The sequence below is a fragment of the Carassius auratus genome, unplaced genomic scaffold (assembly GCF_003368295.1).
Source record: "Carassius auratus strain Wakin unplaced genomic scaffold, ASM336829v1 scaf_tig00014789, whole genome shotgun sequence".
NCBI lineage: Eukaryota > Metazoa > Chordata > Actinopteri > Cypriniformes > Cyprinidae > Carassius > Carassius auratus.
Window position 1 is genome coordinate 249,094 of NW_020524526.1, and position 27,570 is coordinate 276,663.

The 27,570-nt window shown below is 36.4% G+C and overlaps 1 protein-coding gene across 1 annotated transcript; it reads left to right on the forward strand.

Annotated features, from left to right (window-relative positions):
- Window positions 1–15,450: 15,450 nt before the first annotated feature.
- LOC113074470 (SLAM family member 9-like) lies at window positions 15,451–17,809 on the forward strand. The gene is made up of 5 exons (XM_026247310.1): window positions 15,451–15,577; window positions 15,980–16,312; window positions 16,735–17,061; window positions 17,372–17,478; window positions 17,789–17,809. The coding sequence occupies exons 1-5, from the start codon at window positions 15,529–15,531 to the stop codon at window positions 17,807–17,809; spliced, it is 837 nt and encodes a 278-aa protein (XP_026103095.1). The 5' UTR covers window positions 15,451–15,528.
- Window positions 17,810–27,570: the final 9,761 nt, after the last annotated feature.

The following is a 27,570-nucleotide window of genomic DNA, read 5'->3' on the forward strand; positions in this document are numbered from 1 at the left end:
TGCCATTTGGACTCTGTTTGCCCCTGGCTGGACTATTACTTGTGTACATGGATTACCCCTCTTGTCCAGCCCTTTGGATATTGTCTGTCGATCGACGACCCACGCATGGAATACTCTTGTGTCTTGACCTCAACATACCTGTTTGCCATTGTTTGACCCTGCTTGTGTTTGACTATTTATCGAAATAAAAGCTTGCACATGGACCCGCACCCCTCATGTCTCGTCGGCTCCCAAGTTACCCCTTCCCTGCACACTCAAAAAATTGTTAGCATTAGCCATTGCAGTTTTTTGGCTAAAGGTTTCAGATTAGCCTTCCAGTTTTGAATACACTTTCTGCTTTCGTCAACAAAGAATAAAAAGTGTACAGCAAAGCAGTACAACAATTAGTGCAGAATTCTGCTGTGCACTATGTTCTCTAACTGCTACAGAATGATTGACATGCTGGTTTAAAGGTGCGCTTGCCAACTAAGCTTCCCTATTTTAGCAAAGTCAAACCATGACCCATCATGGACCTGATTCAGCTGCCATGAGAGATTGATATCAGCATGACGCATCAGCTAGAAGAGTTAAATTTAAACGCTTCTCCTCCTCGATGGTGATTGGTGAGAAAAATTGATCACAAAATATATTCAATTTTCCAGTCAGCAGATGTTATGTGTGAGTGTGTGCATTATAAAGAGACATAAATACATTAAGTTCCATTTTGTAATGGCTATGTGACTGACCTGTGTTTCTCTATCTTGATTGTGGTTCAAGCTCTGGTGGTTTAACATAGGCTACAGGATGTGGGGGGACGGGGACTTTAAACCCATACAGAGGAAGTAGATGATAAGTGATTGAGCTGATGTGGGAAATTACAACTGTTTGCAGGACAGACTAGATACGCAACTATTAAAATGAGCTAATAGTCTGAATGATTTATTTGATGTATAAAGCTACATACAACTTCTTTTTAGTTTGTTTTTAATGTAATTATCATGCAAGGGTGCAGCCTCTGAATTGGGACACAGCTGTTGTACTATGAATGGGAGAAAGAAACGCCAACAGCCAATTGATTAAGCCATCACGTCACAGCAGCTGCCTCTGTAAGATCTGGTTTGCATAAAAACAAACAAGTGCCCTCAGATGTGTGCTTTGAAAAGCACACACGCACATTGACTGGACCAACCTGAAATACAAGCTTTATAATGCTATTTCAGCATAAGAAATACTTTTTTTCCCAGTTGATCTCAAATATGTGTGATTTATGTGGCCAAAACTAACCAGAGCAAAATGAACTGAAAGCATTTTATTAGAGACATTGTGGTTCAGCAGGACCTGCATCACAAGATGCACATATACAAACCTGACCACAATAGAAGACCTTTTCCAGATAAGTGTTTATTAGTATAGACTATAGACTGTATAGAGATCAAAATCTCATTCTGCATAATTTACTCTTGTGTGAGAGAAAGAAGCCAGGGCATCTTTATGATTTTACATTCTGTGTCTTTAAAACAGTATCAGTGTGCTATGAGCTTTAAAACCACAAAGTTTTGTAAGCCAAACATATGCAGGTACTGCAGCATTACCACTATAAAATCAACTATAGCCATTGGAAATGGCATTAAGCTGACATGTTTGTCACAAAAATGTTTTGCACTGAAGAAGTTGTGCACAAGGGCCCTTTTTGAAATGCAGAATGAACATGAGATGCTCTGTGCCTTTACTAACAACTCAGTTTTAGACTCAAAATGAAACCTCTGGTCAGATCTATTTAGGTCAGTTCGGGGTATCAAGCTTTTATGTTGTTGTTGAATGCAGAAGCAGGTGTTTTGGCATACACCTATTTTCGGACACACAAGAGTGCACTCAAGTGTTAGTGTGTATAAGGTGTATTTGTGACCACAGCGACTGCTTTCTCAAGCTCTTGTGAAACTCCCTTACCACTCTTTGTGCTTCACTGAAAACAAATGTAGCTTCAGAGAACTTGAATACATACTTTAAATACAGCTACAGGTAAAAGATCATCTTGAAATGAAAGCAGTGTTTAGTGACATTTACGAAGGAATCTTTCTCTTTTATGTTTCTCTTCAGCTTCACTGTCATCATTCTAGAAGGTCTGCATTATTCTAGCTTTTGAATAACACTCATCTGATCAGTAAACTGGAGCTGGAATTTCTATTGTGTTGGATGTAGCTTGTCATTAAGATTTGGAGTTTGGGGGAAAGCATCATGCTTCAAAACTAAACAAAATAAACTGCAAGAATCTCTTTGACCTGATTGTGCCATTAGTTCAAGTTTAAGAGACCCAGATTACAAACAGATTTCATTGTTCGGCCACAAATAGCATTTTCACAAATAAATATGGAAATAATTGAAATAAAAGTAATAAGAAGCATTTTAAGTGAAATAAAATTTGGTTTCCTGTTGTTTCATGTTGCTTAGGTTAAAACTGAGCTGATGTCTTAAAAAGTATGCTAATAAAAATTATAATTCATGTTCTCCACAGTTAGGATTTTTTAAAGTATATTTAACCTTAAGCATCTGATGAGAAAGGAGCAAGGAGGTTGAGTTTTAGCTGAAAAGGAAACGGTGGCCAACCAGAAACCAAAGTGTCAACAGAAAAAAAAACCTAGAGGTGAACTGAGAGCAACAAGTCTGTAACAGCTTCTCGTGGTTTAGGGGTCATGCGTTAGTGCTGTGTGAACTAGCTTACTACCATTTTCCTCTGTTCACAAAGTATCTATTTACACTGGGTGAATGTCAGTGTGCTTACCTGAAAGCTTCCTGAAGTTAAGTAAACTCTGTGGTTTGCATTGCAATTTGCATGTTGGGTCACTCAGACTCTCACAGACACAGGTGTATTCTTATGTCCCATCCTAGAAAAAAAAGAAAAAGAATGTAAAATGAGATGTTCGCTATTAAATGTGGTCCAACTCCAGCTGGAACATGATTATTTTAAGCAGCCATGGCTTCATGAGGACCAAAGGCAAAAACTAACCAACAAAAGAAGTCATCAAAAATAATTAACTTGATTAAATGAAAACAAAATACAAAGTACCTTTCCTAACTACCTGACAAAAAAAAAAAATAAACAAATCACAAACTATTTCAAAAATAAATGTCAGGTCATCCCTGTACAATGTATTTAATAATGTCTGTAGCAATTCTGAACATTAAAGGGTTAGTTCACCCAAAAATGAAAATTATATCATTAATAACTCACCCTCATGTCGTTCCAAACCCGTAAGACCTCAGTTTATCTTCGGAACACAGTTTAAGATATTTTAGATTTAGTCCGAGAGCTCTCAGTCCCTCCATTGAAGCTGTGTGTACGGTATACTGTCCATGTCCAGAAAGGTAAGAAAAACATCATCAAAGTAGTCCATGTGACATCAGAGGGTCAGTTAGAATGTTTTGAAGCATCGAAAATACATTTTGGTCCAAAAATAACAAAAACTATAGTTTTATATGACTTTATTCAGCATTGTCTTCTCTTCCGGGTCTTTTGTAGTGATGTCAGGTTCACGATCAAATCATTCGATGTAACCGGATACATTACAATTTGGATCTGCTGATGTGAGGAGAATCTATGGAGCTCTTCTCTCCAAGAGAATCAACACTAAAATGAACACCCTGTCTAAAGACTTTTTAAAGGTTTGTGCTACATTATCCACCAATGCTCTTCCACCTGACACGCAATCCTGCATGTATGTTTATGTGTGTACCAAGAGGAACACTTCCCAGAAAGAAATAAAAAAATAAAATAATAAAAAACCTTGGCCCCTCTCAATCAATATATGCATAAACATCTCAAAATTGCACTGGCACAAACATTTTAACCACTGTTCTTGGATCTGGGCTAATACTTAAGGTCAATTATGGTAGAAACATAAATGGAATGGACTGTCTTTAATAAATGATTCAACTCAGCAACAGAGATGCAAACAAAAGACGATCAAAACAAGCATTTAATGCTGAAATAAGCATTTAAGTATTTAATGCGGGAAGTATTGATTGTGAATTATTATTGGTATTACTACTATTTTTATTAATATTTGGCAAAACGATTTTTACAAAATGACAAACAAATAACTATATATATATATATATATATTACTTTTAAATAATAGGAATTTAGAGAGTGATTCGCTCTTAGGTTTAATGAAGTTTATTTGTAGTATTAGAACTTAGCGCTGTTTGCTGATTACTATACTCATAGTGTAGACCAGAAAGAGAGAGAGAGAGGGAGGGAGGGTGTAGCGTAGTGCGTGACTTTATTTTTCAGAACCGACCATTCAAACCTATTGGGAAAACCTTCATGTAACCTAATTGGATTATTTCTCGCTTGTAAACTTTGTTTGTTTGTTTTAATCTCGGACGTTGTTACTGAAGAGGTGATGGAACACTTTTGCTACATCCTTTTGTGAGCAGAGGAACAGGTCTATGAAGTTGTTTTTCACACGCACTCAGTTTTCGCGTCATGTTTAGACTGGGTGTTTATGAAGAGGTTAAGAAAAATGATTCACAGCGCATCTTTTTTCTGTCTGTGTCTTTCGCTATCGACTGGTACGTTATAACTTACTACTTTGTCAATTTATCGCAAATGAAGAATCATTAAAACAAGTTTTTTTCTTTTCTTTTTGTTTTTGTATTACAACTTCTCTGAAATGTGATATGTAACTAAGTCATCTGATTAAATATGAACTCAATTGCATACATTTCTGAAGAAAAAAAAAAATATTGGATAATGCAAGGTCCGGAATTCCTGCCTGAAAAGTAATAAATAATAGCCTAATAAACCCTCGGAATATAAAACTGTGCAAGTAGCCAAGGTGTATTTTTTATTTTATTTTATTATTATTATTTGCCAGTAGTTTCTTGCCTTAAGAGTAATTAAGTTGTCCTGCTGGATCTTCCTCACTAATACTCTGTTTGAACCTAAACAGGTTTTTTATTTGCTTTATAAACTGTTTTCTCCAGGTGTGTTTGGTGATAGAGATGAAGTGAAGTCAGTGTCAGTGACTGAAGGAGATTCTGTCTCTCTAAACACTGATGTTACTGAAGTACAGAGAGATGATCAAATACTGTGGATGTTTGGACCTAAAGAGACGAGAATAGCTGAAATCCACAGACAGAACCTTTATATAGATGCCACTAATACAATATTTGAGAACAGACTCCAGATGGACAATCAAACTGGATCTCTGACCGTCAGAAACATCAGAACTGAACACACTGGACTTTATAAACTACTGATCATCAACAAAGAAAGAGGAACTTTATACAAGATATTCAATATTTCTGTCTATGGTGAGTAATTGGTGTCCTGTTAATGATGATCCAGACTGATGATTCTCAAAATTACAACATTTTTTCTCCTGATTCATCTGTGATTTATGAGCATTTAATGACAAACCAAAGTGTAAGTGAAACTTATTTTCTACACCCTGTTTTGCAAGACACTTCCCTTATAACGGTTATTGTTTTATATTTCCTGACTGAAATACTTATGAATAGAAGGAAGACAATAGTGTTGATGTTTTAGGTACAATAAAGGTAAGAAAAGCTGTAAAACACATTGAGAAAGAGAAAGAAAATTAAATCATTACAGTTTAGATGGATAAATTGGTGTAAGAATGAAAAGTCAGTTTGGTATGCAGATATAACTGACATCATCGCTGGTTCGAGGGTCTCTCTGTGTCTGCGGGGGGTTACGCCGGGTGATCCGGTTTTCTCTCACAGCTCAAAAACATGAAAGTCAGGTCAACTGAAGATTACAAATTGTCCCCAGACGTGTGTGTGTGTAAAGACGAGACTTGTGAATGGATCGAATTGTGTGTGGATGAACTGGTTCTCGCTGTGAATATGATAATAGATGTCGGTATGGCATTAAGGAAATAAACAAACAAACAAACGGACATCATCACCAGTCTGTTACATTTAGAAAAAAACTTTATTTACTTGCTGAACAATGTTGTTCTTGCTGAACAACATTTATTTTTATGTTTTCCAGCTGCTCTGCCTGTTCCTGTCATTACCAGTAACTCCTCAAACTGTTCTTCATCGTCATCATCAGTGTCCAGATGTTCACTGTTGTGTTCAGTTGTGAATGTGAGAGCTGTGACTCTCTCCTGGTACAAAGGAAACAGTTTATTGTCCAGCATCAGTGAGTCTGATCTCAGCATCAGTCTCTCTCTACGTCTGGAGCTTGAGTGTCTGGATGATTCCTACAGCTGTGTTGTGGCTTATTCATTCACTAACAGGACTACACATCTCAACAACACTGATCTCTGTCAGCCATGCCCAGGTATCACATTATCTCTTTTCCTCTAATTGTGGTAAATTAATAAAATAGTGTTTTACTGAAATATTTAGTCCATGTCTATGTGCTTTGAGGTGTTCTATCATCTATAATGTTATTTAGATCTTGACAGTTCACTGTTAGCAGATATTATCATATACAAGTATTATCAGATATTATCATATGCAAGTGTTTGTCTAGCCAGTCAGGGTGTGGAATTTGTCTGAAATGAAAGCCTGTAGGCAGTTTAAAAATATTACAGGCAAAGTAATGACTTTAAATTTAACAAAGTAAAGAAATAATAATAATAAAAATAAAAACTGTTGTGAGCGGTAAAGATCCAATTCAAGTATCAAAATATTCAAATACTTTATATGAATTCATGTTTAGGACAAATTGAATAGGTTCAGTGACAGATTGCACCATTAAACTTTTACGATTTTACACTATTGGCTCTTTTCTGTGCATTACAGAACGAGGAGAGAGTTCACGTCTCATTTCAATAGTTGTTCTAGCGCTGCTGCTGCTGCTGTTAGCTGTAGTTGGAGGTTTGATCTACTGCTACAGGAAGCATAAACTATCGAGAAAAGAAGGCAAGTATTGAAATGCAATATATATATTCCAATTTAATATAATATGTAGTTAGGTTTATTAAATGTGTGGTTATTATTAAAACAGATACGGCTCATGAGGAAGAGATACTTTATGCTGATACTACATTCTGTTCATATCGAGTTAAGAGTACGGTAAGATTTATCATATTTCTGTGTGAACTCTGACTTTTGTGTGTGTGTAAACACCTCAGCTTCTTTAAAAACCTGAAGTCTGTTGTGTATGTGTCTGAGAATATGTTATCACACTGCTGAGTTTCTCTCTGATGTGATGACGCTGAAAGCTTTTCTTCACTCATTCTGCTCGACTGTGGAAATAGAGCTGCTGTTTTCATTTATTCTGTCCTTCACTTTTATGATTCAGTGTGTTTGGACACTTTATTTTATTTTTGATTGTGATGCTTCCTTGCAGGATGTTGCTGCAGCAGATCAAACATTATATTCAACTGTTAAGACTTGAAAGACCCCGGATGAATGAAGAAAGCCATCGCATTTACAAACTGTGACAATAAGTTTATCAGGTTCAACTAAATGCAGAATTTTCAAATATGTAAAGTTTGCACTATAGACATATAAAATATGTTCAAGATTTGTACACAGCGGTCTGTTATTGAGGGAACATTTTCATGCCCTTAAACATGATGTGGCACAAAATGAAATATGATTAGTTGCTTTACCTGTCGATCATGGGCTCTTGGAAGTCCTTTGCCATTCCAAGCCCTTCACATCTGTCATAATAATTTACATTTATATTGTACCTTTGCAGTTTAAGTAAGCCATACATGTGATTTATTTCAGCAGGGCATCTTGCTTTATTAATATTTATTATAAATGCCTTAAATAATGAACTCCAACAACATAAGGGCAGATCCCTTTAAAACAGCAGATGATGCTTTGATTGCTTCGTTCTCATTTCCTTTCCTTGTATCTTTTCCTCATATCTTGGTGGAGCTAAGACGCGAGGAAATGTAGCAAGGAAAGGAAATGAGGATGCACAAATCAGAAATGAGAAGCACCACTGATGTCACTTTGATAACACCGGTGTTTGCCCTTACATGTGTTTCATTACATTTCATTTAGGAGCAGATAAAGTTAAATATTAGTGTCAGATTAGTGAGGTAGTTTTTGTAAATACATATATTTTCATTTCACTCCACCTTTCACAGTATTATTTTTTTATGATTTTTTATATTTTGTAATGTTTTAAGAGTGGGTATCACACACACACACACACACACACACACACACACACACACACACACACACACACACATATATATATATATATATATATATATATATATCATTTCCATCAGCAGTTTTGACGTTATAATTGAGTGTTACATTAATAATGATGTAAAAGTTCAGTTTTGAGCAGCCAGAGGACTGAGACACATCTGTTAAAGGGGGGGTAAAATGCTCGTTTTCACTCAATATCCTGTTAATCTTGAGTACCTATAGAGTAGTACTGCATCCTTCATAACTCCAAAAAGTCTTTAGTTTTATTATATTCATAAGAAAAAGATAGTCTGTACCGATTTTCCCGGAAAAACACGAGCGCCTAGAGGCGTGACGTGCGGGCGGAGCTAAAGAATCACGAGCGCCAGTAAGCTTTTGCGTTGAGAGCGTTTGGAAGCTGTGACATTACCTTGAGGGAAAAACCACCATCCAAAACAAACCATGGCTAACAGTCAGATTCAGCCATTTATTTATGATCCAGAATCAGATCCAGAGGCTGAAATTTAACAAGAGCAGCATCAGCAACGACGTCTCTATGTGGTATGTACTGAAACTGTATATATTTGCTTAGCGGTTTTGGAAAATGACTAAGTTCCACTTTGTCGTCTTTTATTTTTTTTTATTTTTTTTAAGCTGTACATGTGGAAAGTGCAGTTTGATGACAATATCACATGTTGTTTACTTGATGTGCTTAAGCGCCGATAGCTAAGTTAACAACACAGAGATATTTGAAGCAGTTTTACTCACCGCCTGCGGTTCCAACACACGATCGTGACCCTTTTTCGTTGGGACTGCATTATCCTTAAGAAATAAACGATGTGCAAATCCGGCGTCAAACTGGGCCTTGTTTGTAAAACAAGCATCTTCTAAATGCAGGGAACAAACACAACACTTGCACAACTCCGTTGATGCTCTGTAAAAATAAACTCCATCCACTGGTCCCTTAATGCTGTTACTCTTTTGGTAATCTGTGCAGGGTTGTCTTGCCCTGGCAACCAAAAACACACTTCTTTTGTGACATTTCGCGACGCTCTCGCTCTGATCAGTGAATGTCAGTGCTCTGCTATACGGGAACGCGCGCTCTTCCGGCAGAAGTGCCCTTAGGACCCATATAAGGAAATTCCGCTCCATCTAACGTCACACAGAGCCATACTCGAAAAAAACTTTCCGAAACTTGTGACAAACCGGAAGGAGTATTTTTGGAACAGAAATACTCCTTTAAACGTACAACTTAATTTTTGAAACTTTGTCCATGTTTAGCATGGGAATCCAACTCTTTAACAGTGTAAAAAACTCAGTATGCATGAAATAGCATTTCACCCCCCCCCCCCCCTTAAGATTTTCCTTTCTTTTCTTTTTTTGCTGTTCAATTTTCTTTTTCTTTCATTTGTGATTTTGTTGTTTGTTGGTGTACGTGTTGCTGTTTGTTTCCTTCAGCTGTTGTTCACTCCTGAAGCTGCTCCACTGATGTAAAAAGAGAGAGAGAGAGAGAGAGAGAGAGAGAGAGAGAGAGAGGCATCATTGTTCTTGGTTCCTGTTTGCATTGTGTCTCCATCCTCAACCTATTTATAAAAAGCACTTAAAAAGATGATCCATGTATTACATTGGTGATTATTATCTCTTCAAGACTTAAAGTCTTCCTTCAAGACTGGTACTCTGGTAGTCTGGACCAGCACCTTTCCAGGTTTATACTATATGTCCTCCCTCTCTCTGTGATCAGTGAACGAGCAGCACGCTGGCTCCATCAAAATGGAGTACAAAGTTGTTTTCCAAAACCTTCATCTGCTCTGTTCCTCAGTGTTGAAAGAAGCTTCCAGCCTCCACACCCTTCACAAAAATCTATAAAAATGATGGAAGCAGATAATGACATCAGTGTGACCTTAAATGCCATTCAGACAAAACAACTCTTAGAGACTGTAATGAAAGCTAATGGGTGTTGTCTCATAACAATGTAGCATTCAAAACATTATCTGAGAAACTTTTAAAGAATGTGCCATGAGAAGGTTGTTTTCATAATTGTTGAAGGTGTTGAAATATTTTCTGAGATCCACCAGTTTGTGAGATTCACAGTAAGACCTGATTCTAATACATATAATATATTTAAATAATAATAGATCATTTGTGTCACTGTGTACACAGCATAGGTTAGCACTTGAGAGTCTGTACGTAATTATTTGGGGTCAAGTTGTGTTATTTTAATCAGAGGCTTAATAACAGCCAGTTTGAAGGTTTTTGGGACATATCCTAATGGCAATGACGAGTTAATAATATTTAGAAGAGGATCTATGACTTCTGGAAGCACAGAGTGTAACCGTCTCAGATTGACCTCAGTTCTCCAGTGTGCAGTTATAGGAATATTGATATTATTTCTTTTGTGAAATGTATTCAATGCAACATTTTATTTTTTTTCATCTGTGTTGAGACACATAATGCACTAATAAATTCACAGTGGAGAGAACAACACAGAAACTTTGAGTCCATCATTAAATAAAGGACTAGCTGTTTTTGTCCACTGAGTGGAAATAAAAGCAAGAATTATGTTTATTTAGTTTCTAATTCCACTGAACACCTTTGGCTTAATAGTCACTCTGTCCAAATTTATTTAGAAGAAGGTTCACTTCTCATTTCAATAGTTAGTGCTGCTGGTGATGTTAGCTGTAGTTGGAGGTTTGATCTACTGCTACAGAAAGCATAAACAATTGGGAAAAGAAGGCAAGTATTGACATGGAAAATATATACATTAATATATATATATATATATATATATATATATATATATATATATATATATATATATATATATTAAATGTAGTTAGGTTTATTAAATGTGATTATCATGTGATTAACAAAACAGTTACGGCTCAAGAGGAAGAGATAGTTTATGCTGATACATTCAGTGCAGATCAGGTTAAGAGTACGGTAAGATATATCATATTTCTGTGTGAACTCAGCTTCTTTAAAAACCTGAAGTCTGTTGTGTATGTGTCTGAGAATATGTTATCACACTGCTGTGTTTCTCTCGGATGTGATGACGCTGAAAGCTTTTCTTCACTCATTCTGCTCATCTGTGGAAATAGAGCCATTGTTTGTCTTTCACTTTTATAATTCAGTGTGTTTGAACTTGATTTTATTTTTGATTGTGATGTTTCCTTGCAGGATGTCGTTGCAACAGATCAAATATGATATTCATCTGTTAAGATATGAAAGACTGATCAAGCTCAGACATCTTGTAGACGTCTAAATTCTCTACTTGCTCCATGAGGAGGTGAAGATTGAGGAGTGAAGAGGCGTCCTGAGGAGTCATGAGCAAGGACACACAGATGTATCATATGAGGAAGTCTTTTTTGGTGAAAAAAAAATATGCACAGATAAATTCTCCTTCCCCTTCACATCTGTCATAATAATTTACATTTAGATCTTACCTTTGCAGTTTAAATAAGCTATAAGGCTCAATCCCAATTCTATTTTATACCCCTTCCCCATGATTACTTTTCGTTAAAATCTTTATGCCAAAAAGGATTACATTTATGTGTCTTTTTGTTCGCTGTAGCAGCCATGTTGCTGAGATAATTCATACCCCTTCGTCTGAAGTGTGGTCCCGATTCGTTTGAAGGGGCTATCTGGCCCTTCCCCTTACCCCTACCCCTCCAACCAAAAGAGAATAGAGACACCCCTACCCCTTCATGTGAACGTGCGAAATGGAGGGGTAAGGGAAAGGGGAAAGGCTAAGGGGTAGAATTGGGATTGGACCTAAATGTCATATATTTCAACAGGCCATCTTGCTTTATTAATATTTATTCTGAATGTCTTAAATAACAAACTTTAACAACATAAGGGCAGATCCCTTGAAACGCAGCTGATGAGGCAAGTCAGTGATTCTCAACCTGTGGGCCTTCGAGCACCATCTGGTGGGCCATGTAGGCAGTGGTAGACTATGGAGGTATATCAGTAGCTAAACTCGAGAGGTTGAAAATCTGAATGTAAGAACTTGTCATATTAACATATTTGTAAGTTGAAATTTACACTCACAGCTCTGATGTGAAAAGCTGAATCTTTCAATTTGCACACACAGACAGTGATCAAAACACCCGTGTTTTGAATTGGAAGTTGTGGATTAATAGTCGCAAATGTGTAAAATGACATTCACACAAAGAAAATGACATACACAATTGTTTACGACATATTTACTTTATACTTCGTTATTTTGGTTCGTTTAGCCAGCCCTGGCCCGGTTGGAAGACGTGGGCCAGCACACGGTTTGGTTGGGCTCGGGGTGTGGTACCGGTACCCATACAGTGTGAGCACTAACCAAACAGATAGTATTTTTTGCATGTGCTACTGTCATCATTATGACCACCAACCTATTCTGTTACTACTAGCCTACTACACTACACTTTTCAATACATTTATTCCAATCAAGTATATTTAGGTTTATATTGGCTCTGGTTACCTTATTGATCCATCTAACAGAAAATGTAGTTTGAAAGTAAAGCTATCATTAAGCTGTTATTCTGTGTGCATACTATCATATTTGGAAAGGTGGTCCTCGGGATGTTTTTAAACAGTCATTGGTGGGCCATGAGTTGCAAAAGGTTGTGAACCCCTGCTTTAAAGCTGTGGTAGGGAACTTTTGACGCTCTAGCGGTTAATAAACAGAACTGCTTGCGTCTTGCGGAAGAACATCGTAGCCGGAACTACTTCTCTCTGTTTATGTCTATGAAGAATCACAAAGGTACTCCGCCGCGGTACCCCTGAAGCAATCTAAAATAGTCCGAATATAAACACTTATTATAGGTGCACCCTAGTGATTCAGGACAAGCTAAAAACACGGTTTGGAAAATGGATTCATGGTGTACTCGCTTATTATGTTCATTTTTCTACATTTTGAACACAAACAAAGTTACGGACCGCAGCTCTGATTGGTTGTTTCTTACCGGGAGCGGATGATTTTCTGCAAATGGCAATAGGACCACTGGGAGGAGCCAGAGGAGCTTGATTTTTTCACAGATTATCTGTCTCATATTCTACTGTCAGGACATAATGACAGGTTTAACAAATATGTAAAAAATATATTTTTACAAAAGTTACCTACTGCAGCTTTAAGTGACGCTTGAGTATTCTAATGTTCATCCTTTAATAATGGAATAATCTAATGTTCATCCTTTGATTCCTCCATCCTCCTTTCCTTTCCTTGCATCCTTCTCTCGTATCTTAAAGGGGGTGGAGCTAACACGCGAGGAAAGGAATTATGAAAAATAAAAAGCCCCACGAAGTCACTTTGATAACACTGGTGTTTCTCCTTACATGTTTCATTACATTTCATTTAGGAGCAGCTAAAGTTAAAGATTACTGTCAGATTAGTGAGGTAGTTTTTGTAAATATATAAATAAAATGTTTATTTCACTCCTCATTTCACAGTATTATTTTGTATGTTTAGGTTAGTCATTTCTATCTGCAGTTTTTATGTTACAGTTGTGTCAAAACAATAATTGTGATATAAAAGATCTAATTTGAAAAGCCAGAGTATCCGGACTGAGACAAATCTTGTAAGTTCAATTGCATAAACCACCTCCAAACCACATCCATTCTGAATGATATCTGGATATGCATATATTTGTTGGTACATTGCTGTTTGTTTCTTTCAGCTGTTGTTCTCTCCTGAAACTGTGCTTCAACTGATGATTAAAATAAATTGAGAGACATCATTGTTCTGTGTTTCTGTTTACATTTACATCTGGTTCAGGTGTGATTAATTAATTGGTTAAATTAACTCTGCAGGACAGTGGCCCTGCAGGAATAGATTTGTTTGAGTTAATGCTGCCCCCTACAGCACAAAGAGTGTAACTTTCCCAGATTGACAGCTGTGTGTGCTGTTATATGAATATTGAGGTTAGATCTTTTGTGAAAAGTAACCATTGCAACAATTTTTTTCCCAACTCTAACATCTCCGATGAGCCACATAAATGACTAATAAATTCACAGTGAAGAGAACAACACAGAGACAATATAAAAGTCCATATTTGAAAAAAATGACAATTCAGGCCCCATCATATCACAGAAACAGTACTTGTTCAAATTATAAATGACCTGCTTCTTGCGTCAGATCAAGGATGCATCTCATTGCTAGTTTTAGCTGATCTTTGTGCTGTGTTCAACACATAGATCAGGACATACTCATAGATCGATTACAAAACTATACAGGTATTCAAGGGCAGGCTCTAAGATTGTTTAGATCCTACCTGTCCAGTCGCTATAATTTTGGTTATTTAAATAGGGAGTCATCTCATTTATCACCAGTAAAATATGGAGTGCCACAAGAATAAACATTTTGCACCCTTGGTAATATTATTAGAAAATCCGGGATTAGTTTACACTGTTATGCTGATGATACTCAACTATACAGGTGCTGGTAATATAATTAGAATATCATAAAAAAGTTGATTTATTTCACAAATTCCATTCAAATAGTGAAACTTGTATATTATATTCATTCATTACACACAGACTGATATATTTCAAATGCTTATTTCTTTTAATTTTGATGATTATAACATCTTTATTGATGTTAATTGAATCCTGCAATGTTGAAAACAATAGATTTTTGTATTTTACTCAGCAGCTTTGCAGTTTCGTACTCATTAGAGCAGACAAAGAGGCTTTTATTTCATTTAGTTAATCAGAGCAGCTGGGTTTTTATTTTATTTTATTTTTTTGCTGAGAGGAAAGGTGGGAGAGGATCTGCAAACCACAAGCTGAACAAAATAAATACATTCATGCAAAGAAATCTGCTCTTCAACACAATTTCTGCTCAAAGTCTTCATCCTGTTTGTGTCAGTGAAAGAGCTGAACTTTCTCTAATGTTCATATAGATACTGTAAAGACAATCCACGCATAGTTTACTGTCCATCTTGAGCTCCTCACTGAAGTAAAAGAAGGGGGACACCTCTGAGGGGCGGAGTTTATCCAGACGAAGTATGCTAACCCAAATCTGGAAGTATGCAAACTGAAATCAAAATTTAGCGTTTTGGATTCTGTTGGCTACTTTTTTCTTCACTTAAAAATATCGTGCGTTTTTAAAATGGATGGATGTACCACAACTTTCAGGATATATTTTATTCGACGTACAGTAACATTCCAACGCACATCGTAATCTCAACTCTTAATCTTCATGGGCTTTTCTTTTTGTGTCCTATCTTGAAATTTTCAAGCAAAAACGATACTAAAAGTTATAATAGGCTAGCTTTCGCGTTAACTGTATCCCTCGAAATGGTCGTTTTTGTTTTAAATGTATTAGGCTACTTTTAGGCCTATTCGACTTTGGAAAAAGCGGACGAGCAAACTCGGTCTAATGAAACATGAGTTTATTGATCGGATATTTTGGGAACTGTGAATATGAATCATAAATCTTTTTTCCTCTGCCTATGGATTTGGTTCTCACATGGTAAGTGAAACATTTTTTACAAAATAGTGTTTCATTCCCAAAAGTTGCCGTTTTTATATTTTCACACAATAACATTATATATTTCGGTATTTGAATATTTTTTACATCTGGAAGACATCCTGTCTAAAGACATAAACAACTGACTCAAGTCTGAGTTGATGAACAACCCTTACGAAAATTAACCATGGTTTTACTACAAATAAAACCAAAAAAACATGGTTACTATAGTTAAACCATGGTAACCACAAAATAACCATGGTTACTACAGTTTTACTATAATAAAATCATGGTTATTTTTCGTAAGGGAAGTCTTTTTCAGTGGGCTTGTTGTTTTTTTTGTTATGAATTGTTTTCTAAAATTAGAGAAATATATGAATAAAAGAATATTTGTATGTGTTTCAGGTGTTATTGGTGATACAGATGAAGTGAAGCCAGTGTCAGTGACTGAAGGAGATTCTGTCTCTCTTAACTCTGGTGTCTCTGAAGTACAGAGAAATGATCAGATACTGTGGATGTTTAACATTAACAATTCATACACTCGTATTGCTGAAATCCACAGACAGAACATCTATATAGATGATAATACTCTGATATTTGGAGACAGACTCCAGATGGACAGTCGGACTGGATCTCTGACCATCAGAAACATCAGATCTGAACACTCTGGAGTTTATAAAATACAGATCGTCAAAGCTGCTGGGATCACATACAAGAGTTTTTCTGTTGCTGTCTATGGTGAGTAATATATTACATGTTTAATAATATAAAAAAACGAAAGTGATGTTAAATTATCAGAAGAATTGTTCTATAAGGTATTTACCCTTACGAAACAAAAATATATTGCAATATACTAGAATTTATATTGCAATACCTTAGAAAATATATTTCAGTGTATCGGAAACTTCCTCATATATTTGAAAATATATAGCAGTATATGGATGGATATACTTTTTATCTGAATGTTTAAGATGTAGATGATTTGTTTTTCATTGGAAGAGATTTAAGAAATGAAGTATTACATTGCTTTCTCACAAGTTGATTCTCTGCAGTAAATGGGTGCCGTCAGAAAGAAATTCCAAACACAGAATACAACTTCAATTTGGTTCCCATTTAAATTAAGTAACATTTGTATTTCCTTTCATTCTCAATATTTCCAGCTCCTCTTTCCATTCCTGTCATCACCAGAGACACTTCAAACTGTTCTTCATCATCTTCATCTTCATCTTCATCATCATCTAAACGTTCATCAGTGTCCAGATGTTCACTGCTGTGTTCAGCTGTGAATGTGGGTGATGTGACTCTCTCCTGGTACAAAGGAAACAGTTTATTGTCCAGCATCAGTGTGTCTGATCTCAGCATCAGTCTCTCTCTACCTCTGGAGGTGGAATATCAGGAGAACAACATCTACAGCTGTGTGATCAACAATCCCATCACAAACCAGACCACACATCTGGACATCACTCAACTCTGTCAGACATGTCCAGGTACATTAGCAATGAAATGAGCGATTTAAATATTGCTCCGGATTATTTTAATGATACTTTTGTTTTAATGAACTCATGATCTCTGTAATCTCAGTTTGAGCATTTTGGAGAGTTTTCCTGTTCTGTGTAGTTTAACACCCTGCCATTAAATCTTTCTGAGCAAGGAGATAAATCACTGGACAGATGTTTGATTAGATTTTTTTTATATTGTCTCTCTTCACTCTCTAATGTCTTGTGTCTTGGCTGATGAAGGTTGCAGTAAGACTCTTTTACAGTAGATAAAGTGTTGTTTTCTATTTGTTTATTACAGGACTGAGGCATCATCTCATACCACTGATCGTTGCAGTGCTGTTTGTAATTGTGGTTTTTGGCCTCATGTTCAGCTGCTGGATGAACTCTATCAGACCAGAGAACAGGGTAAGTATCACCACAAGTGAGTTTTTAAATGTGTGGGGAAAGTTATCATTTTCACCAGTTCAGATTAATGTTTTATAGTTTGACTGTTACTATTAAAACAGTTGAACGTTTTCAAGAAGTCATGCCAAAGAGGAAATGGTGGTGAAAATTTGGTAATAGACATCTTAATTTGGACCTTCTTGGTGAATTTTCTGTCTGTAGTTTGTTATTCTCACAAATATTTCTGACCTTCCCCAATTTTAGTGTGTTGCTATAACGGCATCTTTCTTTTTTCCCTTTTCTAACTTTTACCTTTTTCTGATTCTTACAGAAGCCTGAAGGAAACTGCTAACAGTAGCACACATTTAAATACTGAAGGAGTTATAGGAATACATATGAAGGAATATGGATTGGTTCCCATCAAAAACTGGATGTAAAACCTTTGGTTGGAACATGAAGAAACACACACACACACACACACTTCCTCCTGATGACAGTATTACATGTAAACACTTTACTGCTGTCTACAGCCGTCCATCCGAAGGCCAATTTCATTAACTCTATTGTCTATCTCTCAAATATAACCCATTGTAGAATTGCTGCTGTCTCTTTATGAATGAATGGAGGATTCACGTTAGACAATGTGGAGTAATAAATCGCAGTGAATGTTCAGACTAGGGGTGTCCTGGGATTTTAACATAGTGCTCATAGTCCTTTTTTTTTAATACAAAACATTCTCAAAACAACATAAGAGGACAGTTATAAAGGGCTTATTATAAATAAATAAACAAATAAATAAATATTTATTCCAAATGGTACCATAAAATAACCGGGTAACTGCAGGGTTTTTATATATAAAATTTAAGAGCTTTAAAGACTTTAAAGAAGCTTTAAAGAAGATATTTTTAAGAAAAGAGTCAAAAGTATTAATTATTATATTAATTGAAATAAATAAATACTAATAATTAGGACTTTGTATAATTTTAGAGTTAACATGGCCTTAAATTTAAACGATTTAATTTGTGTTTTTAAGGACCCGTGGAAACCATAAGAACATAGTTCAGTGCAAACATTTGGAAATAAGCTTTTGTTGACTATTTATTTTACCTTTGAAATTTGAGGCAAGTGCATCTCTGGTGTCCCGTTGTTTGTGCCTAGTGATGTGATGGTGATTTTAATAACAGATTTCCAAACAATCCAAACGTATGTAAGTATCCCCTTGAACTTGGTAAAAACATAATCTGTTTACCATCCTGACTGCAAAGTGCTGTTTTCATCTTCAGTTTTTCATGTATTATTTGCTAATGTTAGTTAATGTTTACATTAGAGTGCATGTGCTATTACACTGAAATTGGTTTTAATGGAAACTGCGATGGTGGCTGCTGGTCTCTACTGTTAACTGGTCGCCTTCTGTTGGTGGCTTTTGTTAAAACCATTACATTCTAATGTAATATGTCCCAAAAAACACACTACATGTTATTTAATGGTTTTAATGGTTACAAGTTGATTGTTTGTAGTGTTATCATTAGAATTTCTCTGATGGTTTCTATTATTTTGTCAACAGGGTCACCATGGGTGTTTTAATGTTATTATATATTATTATTATTATTTATTATTATATATTTATTATTATTATTTATATTAAGTCGTGGCCTAATGGTTAGAGAGTCGGACTCCCAATCGAAAGGTTGTGAGTTCGAGTCCCGGGCCGGCAGGAATTGTGGGTGGGGGTAGTGCATGTACAGTTCTCTCTCCACCTTCAATACCACGACTTAAGTGCCTTGAGCAAGGCATCGAACCCCCAACTGCTCCCCGGGCGCCGCAGCATAAATGGCTGCCCACTGCTCCGGGTGTGTGTTCACAGTGTGTGTGTGTGTTCACTGCTCTGTGTGTGTGCACTTCGGATGGGTTAAATGCAGAGCACAAATTCTGAGTATGGGTCACCATACTTGGCTGAATGTCACGTCACTTTTTTATTTATTTATTTATTTATTTATTTTAGAAGTGACTGTTTGGCCTAAGTGGGAAAAAAATCCAGGGCTGTTTTTCACTCCCAGTCCATCCCTGGCTTCTAGTCTTACTGTTTGATGTGATAATATGAGTTGTTGCTACAGTTGTCATAAACAAGTTTCATCTGTACTGTAACATTTCAGCATTGAATATGTCATGGATACTGCACTGAATCGGAGCAAACAATCAAATAAACCTTTTTCCCTCACAAACTTCAAAATGTGAGTGACTTGAATTCTTTAACACATTAAAACCGTCCGCTTGTTCAATGATCACTTTCCCAACACTTTCCTGAACAACTAGACATGTTTCCACAGGTCTGACTTCTCTTCAAGCCATGAACACTGGGATGTTTCAAACACAGTTGAAAGCTATTCCTGTGAATCTTGCTTTATTTACTTTGGATATTGTGTGAAAACATACAACTTATGTAAACTTGGTCTTAGTATTTGGTTGTATTTTTTACATTGTCATTTTAGTTTGTTAACTCTTTCTTAAAGGTGAAGTGTGCAATTCCCACGTCTCACAACAGTACAAGTAGAGGGATAAAAAGAAGATAAAAGCCAGTTTAATGTGATTATCAAATAACCTGCTAGTTTTCTTTCCTTTGGCCCTGTAATCTTCGGTCGTGCATTGGCTGTTGTGAAAGTACTGATGTAATAGTCGTCTCCTGATTTAAAATCCTAAATATAAAATTTGTTTGTTATGCTTGTGTTAGTGACACAATTAGTGATTAAATGCTTATTGCTTGGAATTTCACCTGGAATAAAATGTATGAACTGTGTCTTCCAGACCCAGATGCAAATACACCACAGATCTGATAAAAAAGACTGCTTCTTTGATTATGTTTGTGCAAACTATTGATTTATTTGATGTGAGGAGACACAGATCAGTGACACTAGATGGAGCCAGAGAGTGGAGCCTGACAACATTTGAGCTAAAGTTCAAAACAATTCAAGATTGGATTTCTGACAAGAGTTACAGGTTATTTATTAGGTCTTATATAAGTTTATGGTTTATAGATTTATAGATGTTTTTGTGTACAGAAGTGTACATTTTTTATAAATTGAAGTAGATGGAGATGTTTTTGTTGAGTGATAAAATAATGTGGATGATATAAAAGTATATAAACTATGGATCTGTCCAGTAAACTTCTTTGTGTGCATCAGTTCTATCCCCAAGCATGCAGACCATTGATAATTGTGAGAGACAAAAACAAAACAACAACAAAACAGTTCCTTAATAGAAGAATAAGATTAATGAAATATCACGTAAATAAAGTTTCCTGTTGTTCTAGATATAACAAGGTGTTTATATTTTTATTAATATTGTTAATTCATATTGAACAGTGAAACTCCGGGGTGGGGGGAGGGAGGATAATTCAGATTGGCCTTGGTTCATTAAGGGTTATCTCTTAGTGTACATTGTGTCAAACACTTACTAGAGGAAGACTGTTTGACAATCTTTTATATTTTATTTTTTACCATCCTGCCATTACTTGTTTAACTTTTCAGATCGGTCAGGCCAGACTGCACTCGAGTGTTATGCGCATCTAGGGATGAGGTGAAGTAAGTAAGCACTTGCACAAAGAATTTCAGCAGTTATTCTAAATAAGAATTTATTTTATATTGGGTTTAGATTTGGGAGCAGACCAAGCCAAAATAACAAACAAAAGATTTCAAAGGGCAATCCAAGGTCAGTTTAATGGTGTCAAATAAACCAACACATCCCTTCTGACACAGACACTTCACACAACAGCTAAAGGGACAGACTAGGACACACACAGACCAGTGAGGAGCCCAGGGAAGAACCGAAGTGCAACAGGCCTCGGGGGCCAACCCTGTGGTGAAGACTTCCTCATAGGTTTCCCCTATCCATAGTTTTATCCCCACCTCACTGGTCCATAGGTGTCAAATTACTTAAAACTAGTTTGAGAAAAACACTATACAATCACCAGACTTAAAACCACTATACGATCAACAGAAGTCTAAAAATGTCTATGCATGAATACTGCTGGTCTGCTGTTTCTTTGTTTTCTTGTGTTGCAGGGTTGCGTGCATGAGAAGTCATTTCCATATGTGACACCCTGGTGCAACGCATCACTTCAGACATCCAAGAACAAGCTTCATGAGGACAAAGAGTCATCTGAGTGAATCAACATGCGAAATGGACTACAGAAAACAGACTTCACAGCTATTCGGACGCCATGGACTTCAAGACTTCAAGACTTCAAGACTTCCACTCTTATGCTACATGATTTTTTTCTGTGTCATCATGTAGTTTGTACAACGTGTTACCATCCATGCCATATGTGTCAACCGTTATGGTTCTAAAAATACACCTAAGTAAATCTAGTATAAGACACAGAATAAGTTAAACGTGCCTGTAACCTTTTCAAGTTACATGACTGAAGATGGGGCTTATGTTAACAAACATAGGCCATAGAATGGACTTATGAAAGTTTAAATTTGTATTATGTGAGAGTTATTAGAACTCTCAACGGGAGGACTGTGGGATTACAAATTTAGAAAGTGTTAAATATAGGTTCCAATATAATAGTAGACTTTTTGGGGTAATAAAGTTGACATCCAAGAAGCTCAAATCAGGAAAATCAAGTATCTGAGACATTAACCTTTTGTCTTTGTGTTCTTCCTTGAAGCTCAAGGCACAGCTGGGCCTTTTGTTTCTATGATAATGTGAAGGTATCCGTGATAGTGTCAGGCACCTCTGTATTTAAATGACACTGTTATGCTGATAAGATCAAGGCTGGGAAGATGCCAGTGTCTGGTATCTTCCTGATTGCATTTGCATGCTTTGTTAAAATAGTCTCCACCTCTACTGTATGGATCCCTCCCACTTGAATGTATATAATCTACATTGTCTTAAGGACAAGTTAGACCTCTTGATGACTGCAGCGCCACGCAGAGCGTTCTCAATAAAGAATCCTGCTGAAGATTACCCAAGAGTCTCCTGGTCTTCGTTTCTGAGTTCCCAACAGTTTTTGGTGCCGTGACCCGGATAGAGCTTCTCACCTGAATCCAGATTGAAACTGCAACCTCAACAAAGATCAGACTTCATTCCACACTGAATCTTTCTGTACAACCAATGGTTGGTGAGTGTACCTCTATCCAAAAGAACCTTTAAGACCAGAACAAATTTGTTAGCCTCTGCACCGTCAGAGAAGAGTTAACAGACAGCTGTAGGGTTTGGTTAACTAAGTTACCCTCTAAAAAGGATATTTTAGAGATGAAAATAATCCTCTGTATAGGCAGGGAATATTAGCATCACAAGCTAATATTTTGCTACCCTCTGTGTCTGACAGGGAAGTTTAGCGTAAAGTGCTAGAAGTTTGTGTTAAGTGACCCTCTAAAAAGGATATTTTAGAGATGAAAATAATCCTCTGTTAGGCAGGGGAAGATTAGCCTCACAAGCTAATATTTTGCTACCCTCTGTGTCTGACAGGGAAGTTTAGCATTAAGTGCTAATAGTTTGTGTTAGAAGTGTCCTTTTGTGTCAGAAAGACATTACAAAATGTTGAGAAGAAATCCTAAGCTGATTCCAACAACTAAGAAAGGTGGAATAGCTACTCCTTCATGGACAGACATTGAGTTCAAATCATTGTTAGGAAAGCACATGGACTCAATAGTGACAGAGTCAGTCAGATTGAATTTGATAAAGAAATTTTGTATTGATCCAGAAAAAGTATGGTCAATTGAAGAATGTAAAAAAGTACTAGGATCATGTATTCGCAAAAACAATTTGAAAGGCATTATCTGCTGCCACAGAGAATTTGGTTTAGCACTAGCTACGCAACATTCTCAGCGTACCTCAGAACTAGAGGAACAGATCAAAGAGCTCAGAGCCAGAGTATCCTCTTTGACTAAGAAACTGAATCGCAACAAAGCTGCAGCAAAAACTGATGTGGAAGAAGTTAGTCAGACTGATAACAATTATCCTGATTTACAAGCTTTCTTTGAAACAGATGTAGCCATCCAGTCAGTAACTGATGTAACTATAGATTCAGTAAAGGTATGTGGTGCGAGGAGAAGATCTCAGAGGATTGAGGAAACTGAAAGTGTTCCTACCAACTCTTCTGTTGTCCAAGTACAAACTGTTGCCACAGGGCTAGGACCTAAAGATATAGAGAGACTATCCCAGAGCTTACCCTCTGTACACACAAACTTTACTGAATTCAGAAGAGCATTGATCAGCAAAATGCGTCTCTATAACATGTCGTTAGCAGAAGTCACACAGCTGATGTCACAAATTCTAACTGAATCTGAATTCAACAGTTTTGAGTCTGCTGTTACTTCTGAACTACAACATGCCAGTAAAGATGAATTGAGAGAGGGAGTTCTGAGAGAGTTAAAGAATATTGTTGGCCCAAAAGTGGATTGGTCAAAGGTCACTAGCTGTGTACAGGAGGCTGAAACTGTGAGTGAATACACTGAAAGATTTTGTCAGTCAGCAGTAACTTACAGTGGAATAGTTGATGATCCTGAAAATGTATTAGAGGACAAGGGACCATTAGTCCGCATCTGGTCAGATGGCCTTGTAGCTGAGTACAGAAAAGCTTTGCCATTCTTAGATCTAACTTGGTCTAACAAAACTCTCAGAAGTAATCTAGACAGTTTAGCTACTTGGGAAAGAAACTCTGATGTCAAAGCCAGAGTAAAGATTGCAGCAGCATCTTTTCAGGTCAAAACAGAGAACCTACATAAACGTAGAAGTCCTAGAAAGGAGGGCAGTTGTCATTTTTGTGGTAAAACTGGACACTGGATGAAAGAGTGTAGAAAAAGCAAGAAGACATTAAGAGAAATGAACAGCTTTACTCAGCTCCTACTCAGTCTACTTACTACTCTGAATCTGCCCCTCCCCACGTCACCTAACTGTTGGAGCAGCTTGCTCAGGTGTTAACTGTGAGGGCTGTGAGTGCTTAACTTCCCCAGTAATGTGCAACAAAGATGAAACATCCTTTGTAAATACATTGACTGTCACTTCCTTTCATTGAGCGAACGTTAAGTACACTCACAGCCTTCAAAGCTATACTAAAGCACACTCCAGTCACTCCTATTCTTTTTGGGTTATGATGTCTTGTTATGACTGATGTTTCATTAGAGGATGGAGATGTCACCCAGTTAAGTTCACACAACAGCTAAAGGGACAGACTAGGACACACACAGACCAGTGAGGAGCCCAGGGAAGAACCGAAGTGCAACAGGCCTCGGGGGCCAACCCTGTGGTGAAGACTTCCTCATAGGTTTCCCCTATCCATAGTTTTATCCCCACCTCACTGGTCCATAGGTGTCAAATTACTTAAAACTAGTTTGAGAAAAACACTATACAATCACCAGACTTAAAACCACTATACGATCAACAGAAGTCTAAAAATGTCTATGCATGAATACTGCTGGTCTGCTGTTTCTTTGTTTTCTTGTGTTGCAGGGTTGCGTGCATGAGAAGTCATTTCCATATGTGACACCCTGGTGCAACGCATCACTTCAGACATCCAAGAACAAGCTTCATGAGGACAAAGAGTCATCTGAGTGAATCAACATGCGAAATGGACTACAGAAAACAGACTTCACAGCTATTCGGACGCCATGGACTTCAAGACTTCAAGACTTCAAGACTTCCACTCTTATGCTACATGATTTTTTTCTGTGTCATCATGTAGTTTGTACAACGTGTTACCATCCATGCCATATGTGTCAACCGTTATGGTTCTAAAAATACACCTAAGTAAATCTAGTATAAGACACAGAATAAGTTAAACGTGCCTGTAACCTTTTCAAGTTACATGACTGAAGATGGGGCTTATGTTAACAAACATAGGCCATAGAATGGACTTATGAAAGTTTAAATTTGTATTATGTGAGAGTTATTAGAACTCTCAACGGGAGGACTGTGGGATTACAAATTTAGAAAGTGTTAAATATAGGTTCCAATATAATAGTAGACTTTTTGGGGTAATAAAGTTGACATCCAAGAAGCTCAAATCAGGAAAATCAAGTATCTGAGACATTAACCTTTTGTCTTTGTGTTCTTCCTTGAAGCTCAAGGCACAGCTGGGCCTTTTGTTTCTATGATAATGTGAAGGTATCCGTGATAGTGTCAGGCACCTCTGTATTTAAATGACACTGTTATGCTGATAAGATCAAGGCTGGGAAGATGCCAGTGTCTGGTATCTTCCTGATTGCATTTGCATGCTTTGTTAAAATAGTCTCCACCTCTACTGTATGGATCCCTCCCACTTGAATGTATATAATCTACATTGTCTTAAGGACAAGTTAGACCTCTTGATGACTGCAGCGCCACGCAGAGCGTTCTCAATAAAGAATCCTGCTGAAGATTACCCAAGAGTCTCCTGGTCTTCGTTTCTGAGTTCCCAACACACTCAAACAATCAGACAAATAATATTCTTTCAAATAATAGTCTATAATTACCCCTCAACACATACAAACTCTCACTATACAATCAGACTCTGCTCATGACACAATTATATATTAGTATGACAGATCCTTCGTACAAAAAACACTTAAATACTGAAAATTAAATAAAATCTTAACTCTCTGGTGTTGCACGAATTGCATTCAAAAATCTTTATTATTATTTGTGTTTGTTTCTTTCTTTTCAGTTAAATGAATGTAACATTTTAGTTCTTTAATGTTTTTTTTTTATTATTTATTTTGATCATTGATTTTATGGTACTAAATTATATATAACAGTTAGGTGTTTTAAAACCCTAAACCTTTAGGGCTGTTTAAAATGCATTTTATTTTTTCTTAAATTTAGTTTTATTATAATTGTATTCTATTAATTTATTCATGAAGTTATGTTTTCCATTTTAATATTTCTGGATTCTATTTTAATGGTTTAATTACATTTTGATAATCAAAACATTTTAACTAAAAGTGGGCCATATTTATTTATTTTTGTTTAATTTGAAATGTATTTATTTTTCTAAATTTATGTTTTTATTTATTTCAGAAATTATGTGCTACAGACTGGATTATTGCTCTTTGCCTTGCCCTGTTAAATACTGTTCGCCAATCAAAGACCCATGCTTGTCCTATCTAGAATACTCTGTCTTGCTTCTTTTATGTCTGTTTGCGGTGTATCGAGCCATGCACGTTTCTGACCATGTCCATAAATTAAACCCTACAGATGAATCCACACGTCTCATGTTCTGATCATTCTGTAAAATTTTTCCAATATTTCCAATATTGAGCTCTCTTCACTCAGCCTCCTGTAAAAGAACAGAAAATAATATTAATAGAGTAAAAGAAAAGTAGCATGGTGTACTTGTCAGACACGTGTTCCTGTTTTGTTGTTTTGCTTCCCTTGACCCAGTTTCTTCCTCTCATTGATTTGTCATGTGATTCACCTGTGTCCCATTAATTAAACTTCTTTAGTCTTATGTGTGTGTGTGTGTGTGTGTGTGTATATATATATATATATATAGGTTTGTTTCTGGTTTCCTTTATCCAGTGTTAATGTAACTTCATCCATTGTATGTGCTACATGCGTATTCCTGCTTGCCCCATCTTACTAGTTAAAGGAAAAAAACGAAAGCTGAAACAAGGGTGATGTATGAGGAAAAAAATAATAAGTCTGATTCATAATAAATAAGTTATAATAATATATATATATATATTTTTTTTATGATTCTGTATTAAAACACTCAACCCCAGGGAATCTTCATTCATTCTGTGAATAAAAATTGTTATTAAAACCGCTGGGAAAAGAGATACTTGCCCTCGTTTTTCACTCCTTCTACATTTTACACCCACAAATAAAAGTCTGAGCAGCACCACCAACACCACCAACACCACCGGGATGATACGTAAACGCCAAGGTGTTTCTGTAATAGACGAATAGAATATAGTAATTAATCAGAATCAGAATCAGAAAGAGCTTTATTGCCAAGTATGCTTACGCATACAAGGAATTTGTTTTAGTGACATAAGCTTCCAGTACACAGAGACAACAACACATAGACAAAAAAAAAAATTTACAATTTGGCAAATAAATAAGTGTATAAACAATTGTGCTATAAATGATAATGGAATAGGATTGAGTGAGATGCAGGAATGTTCTAGG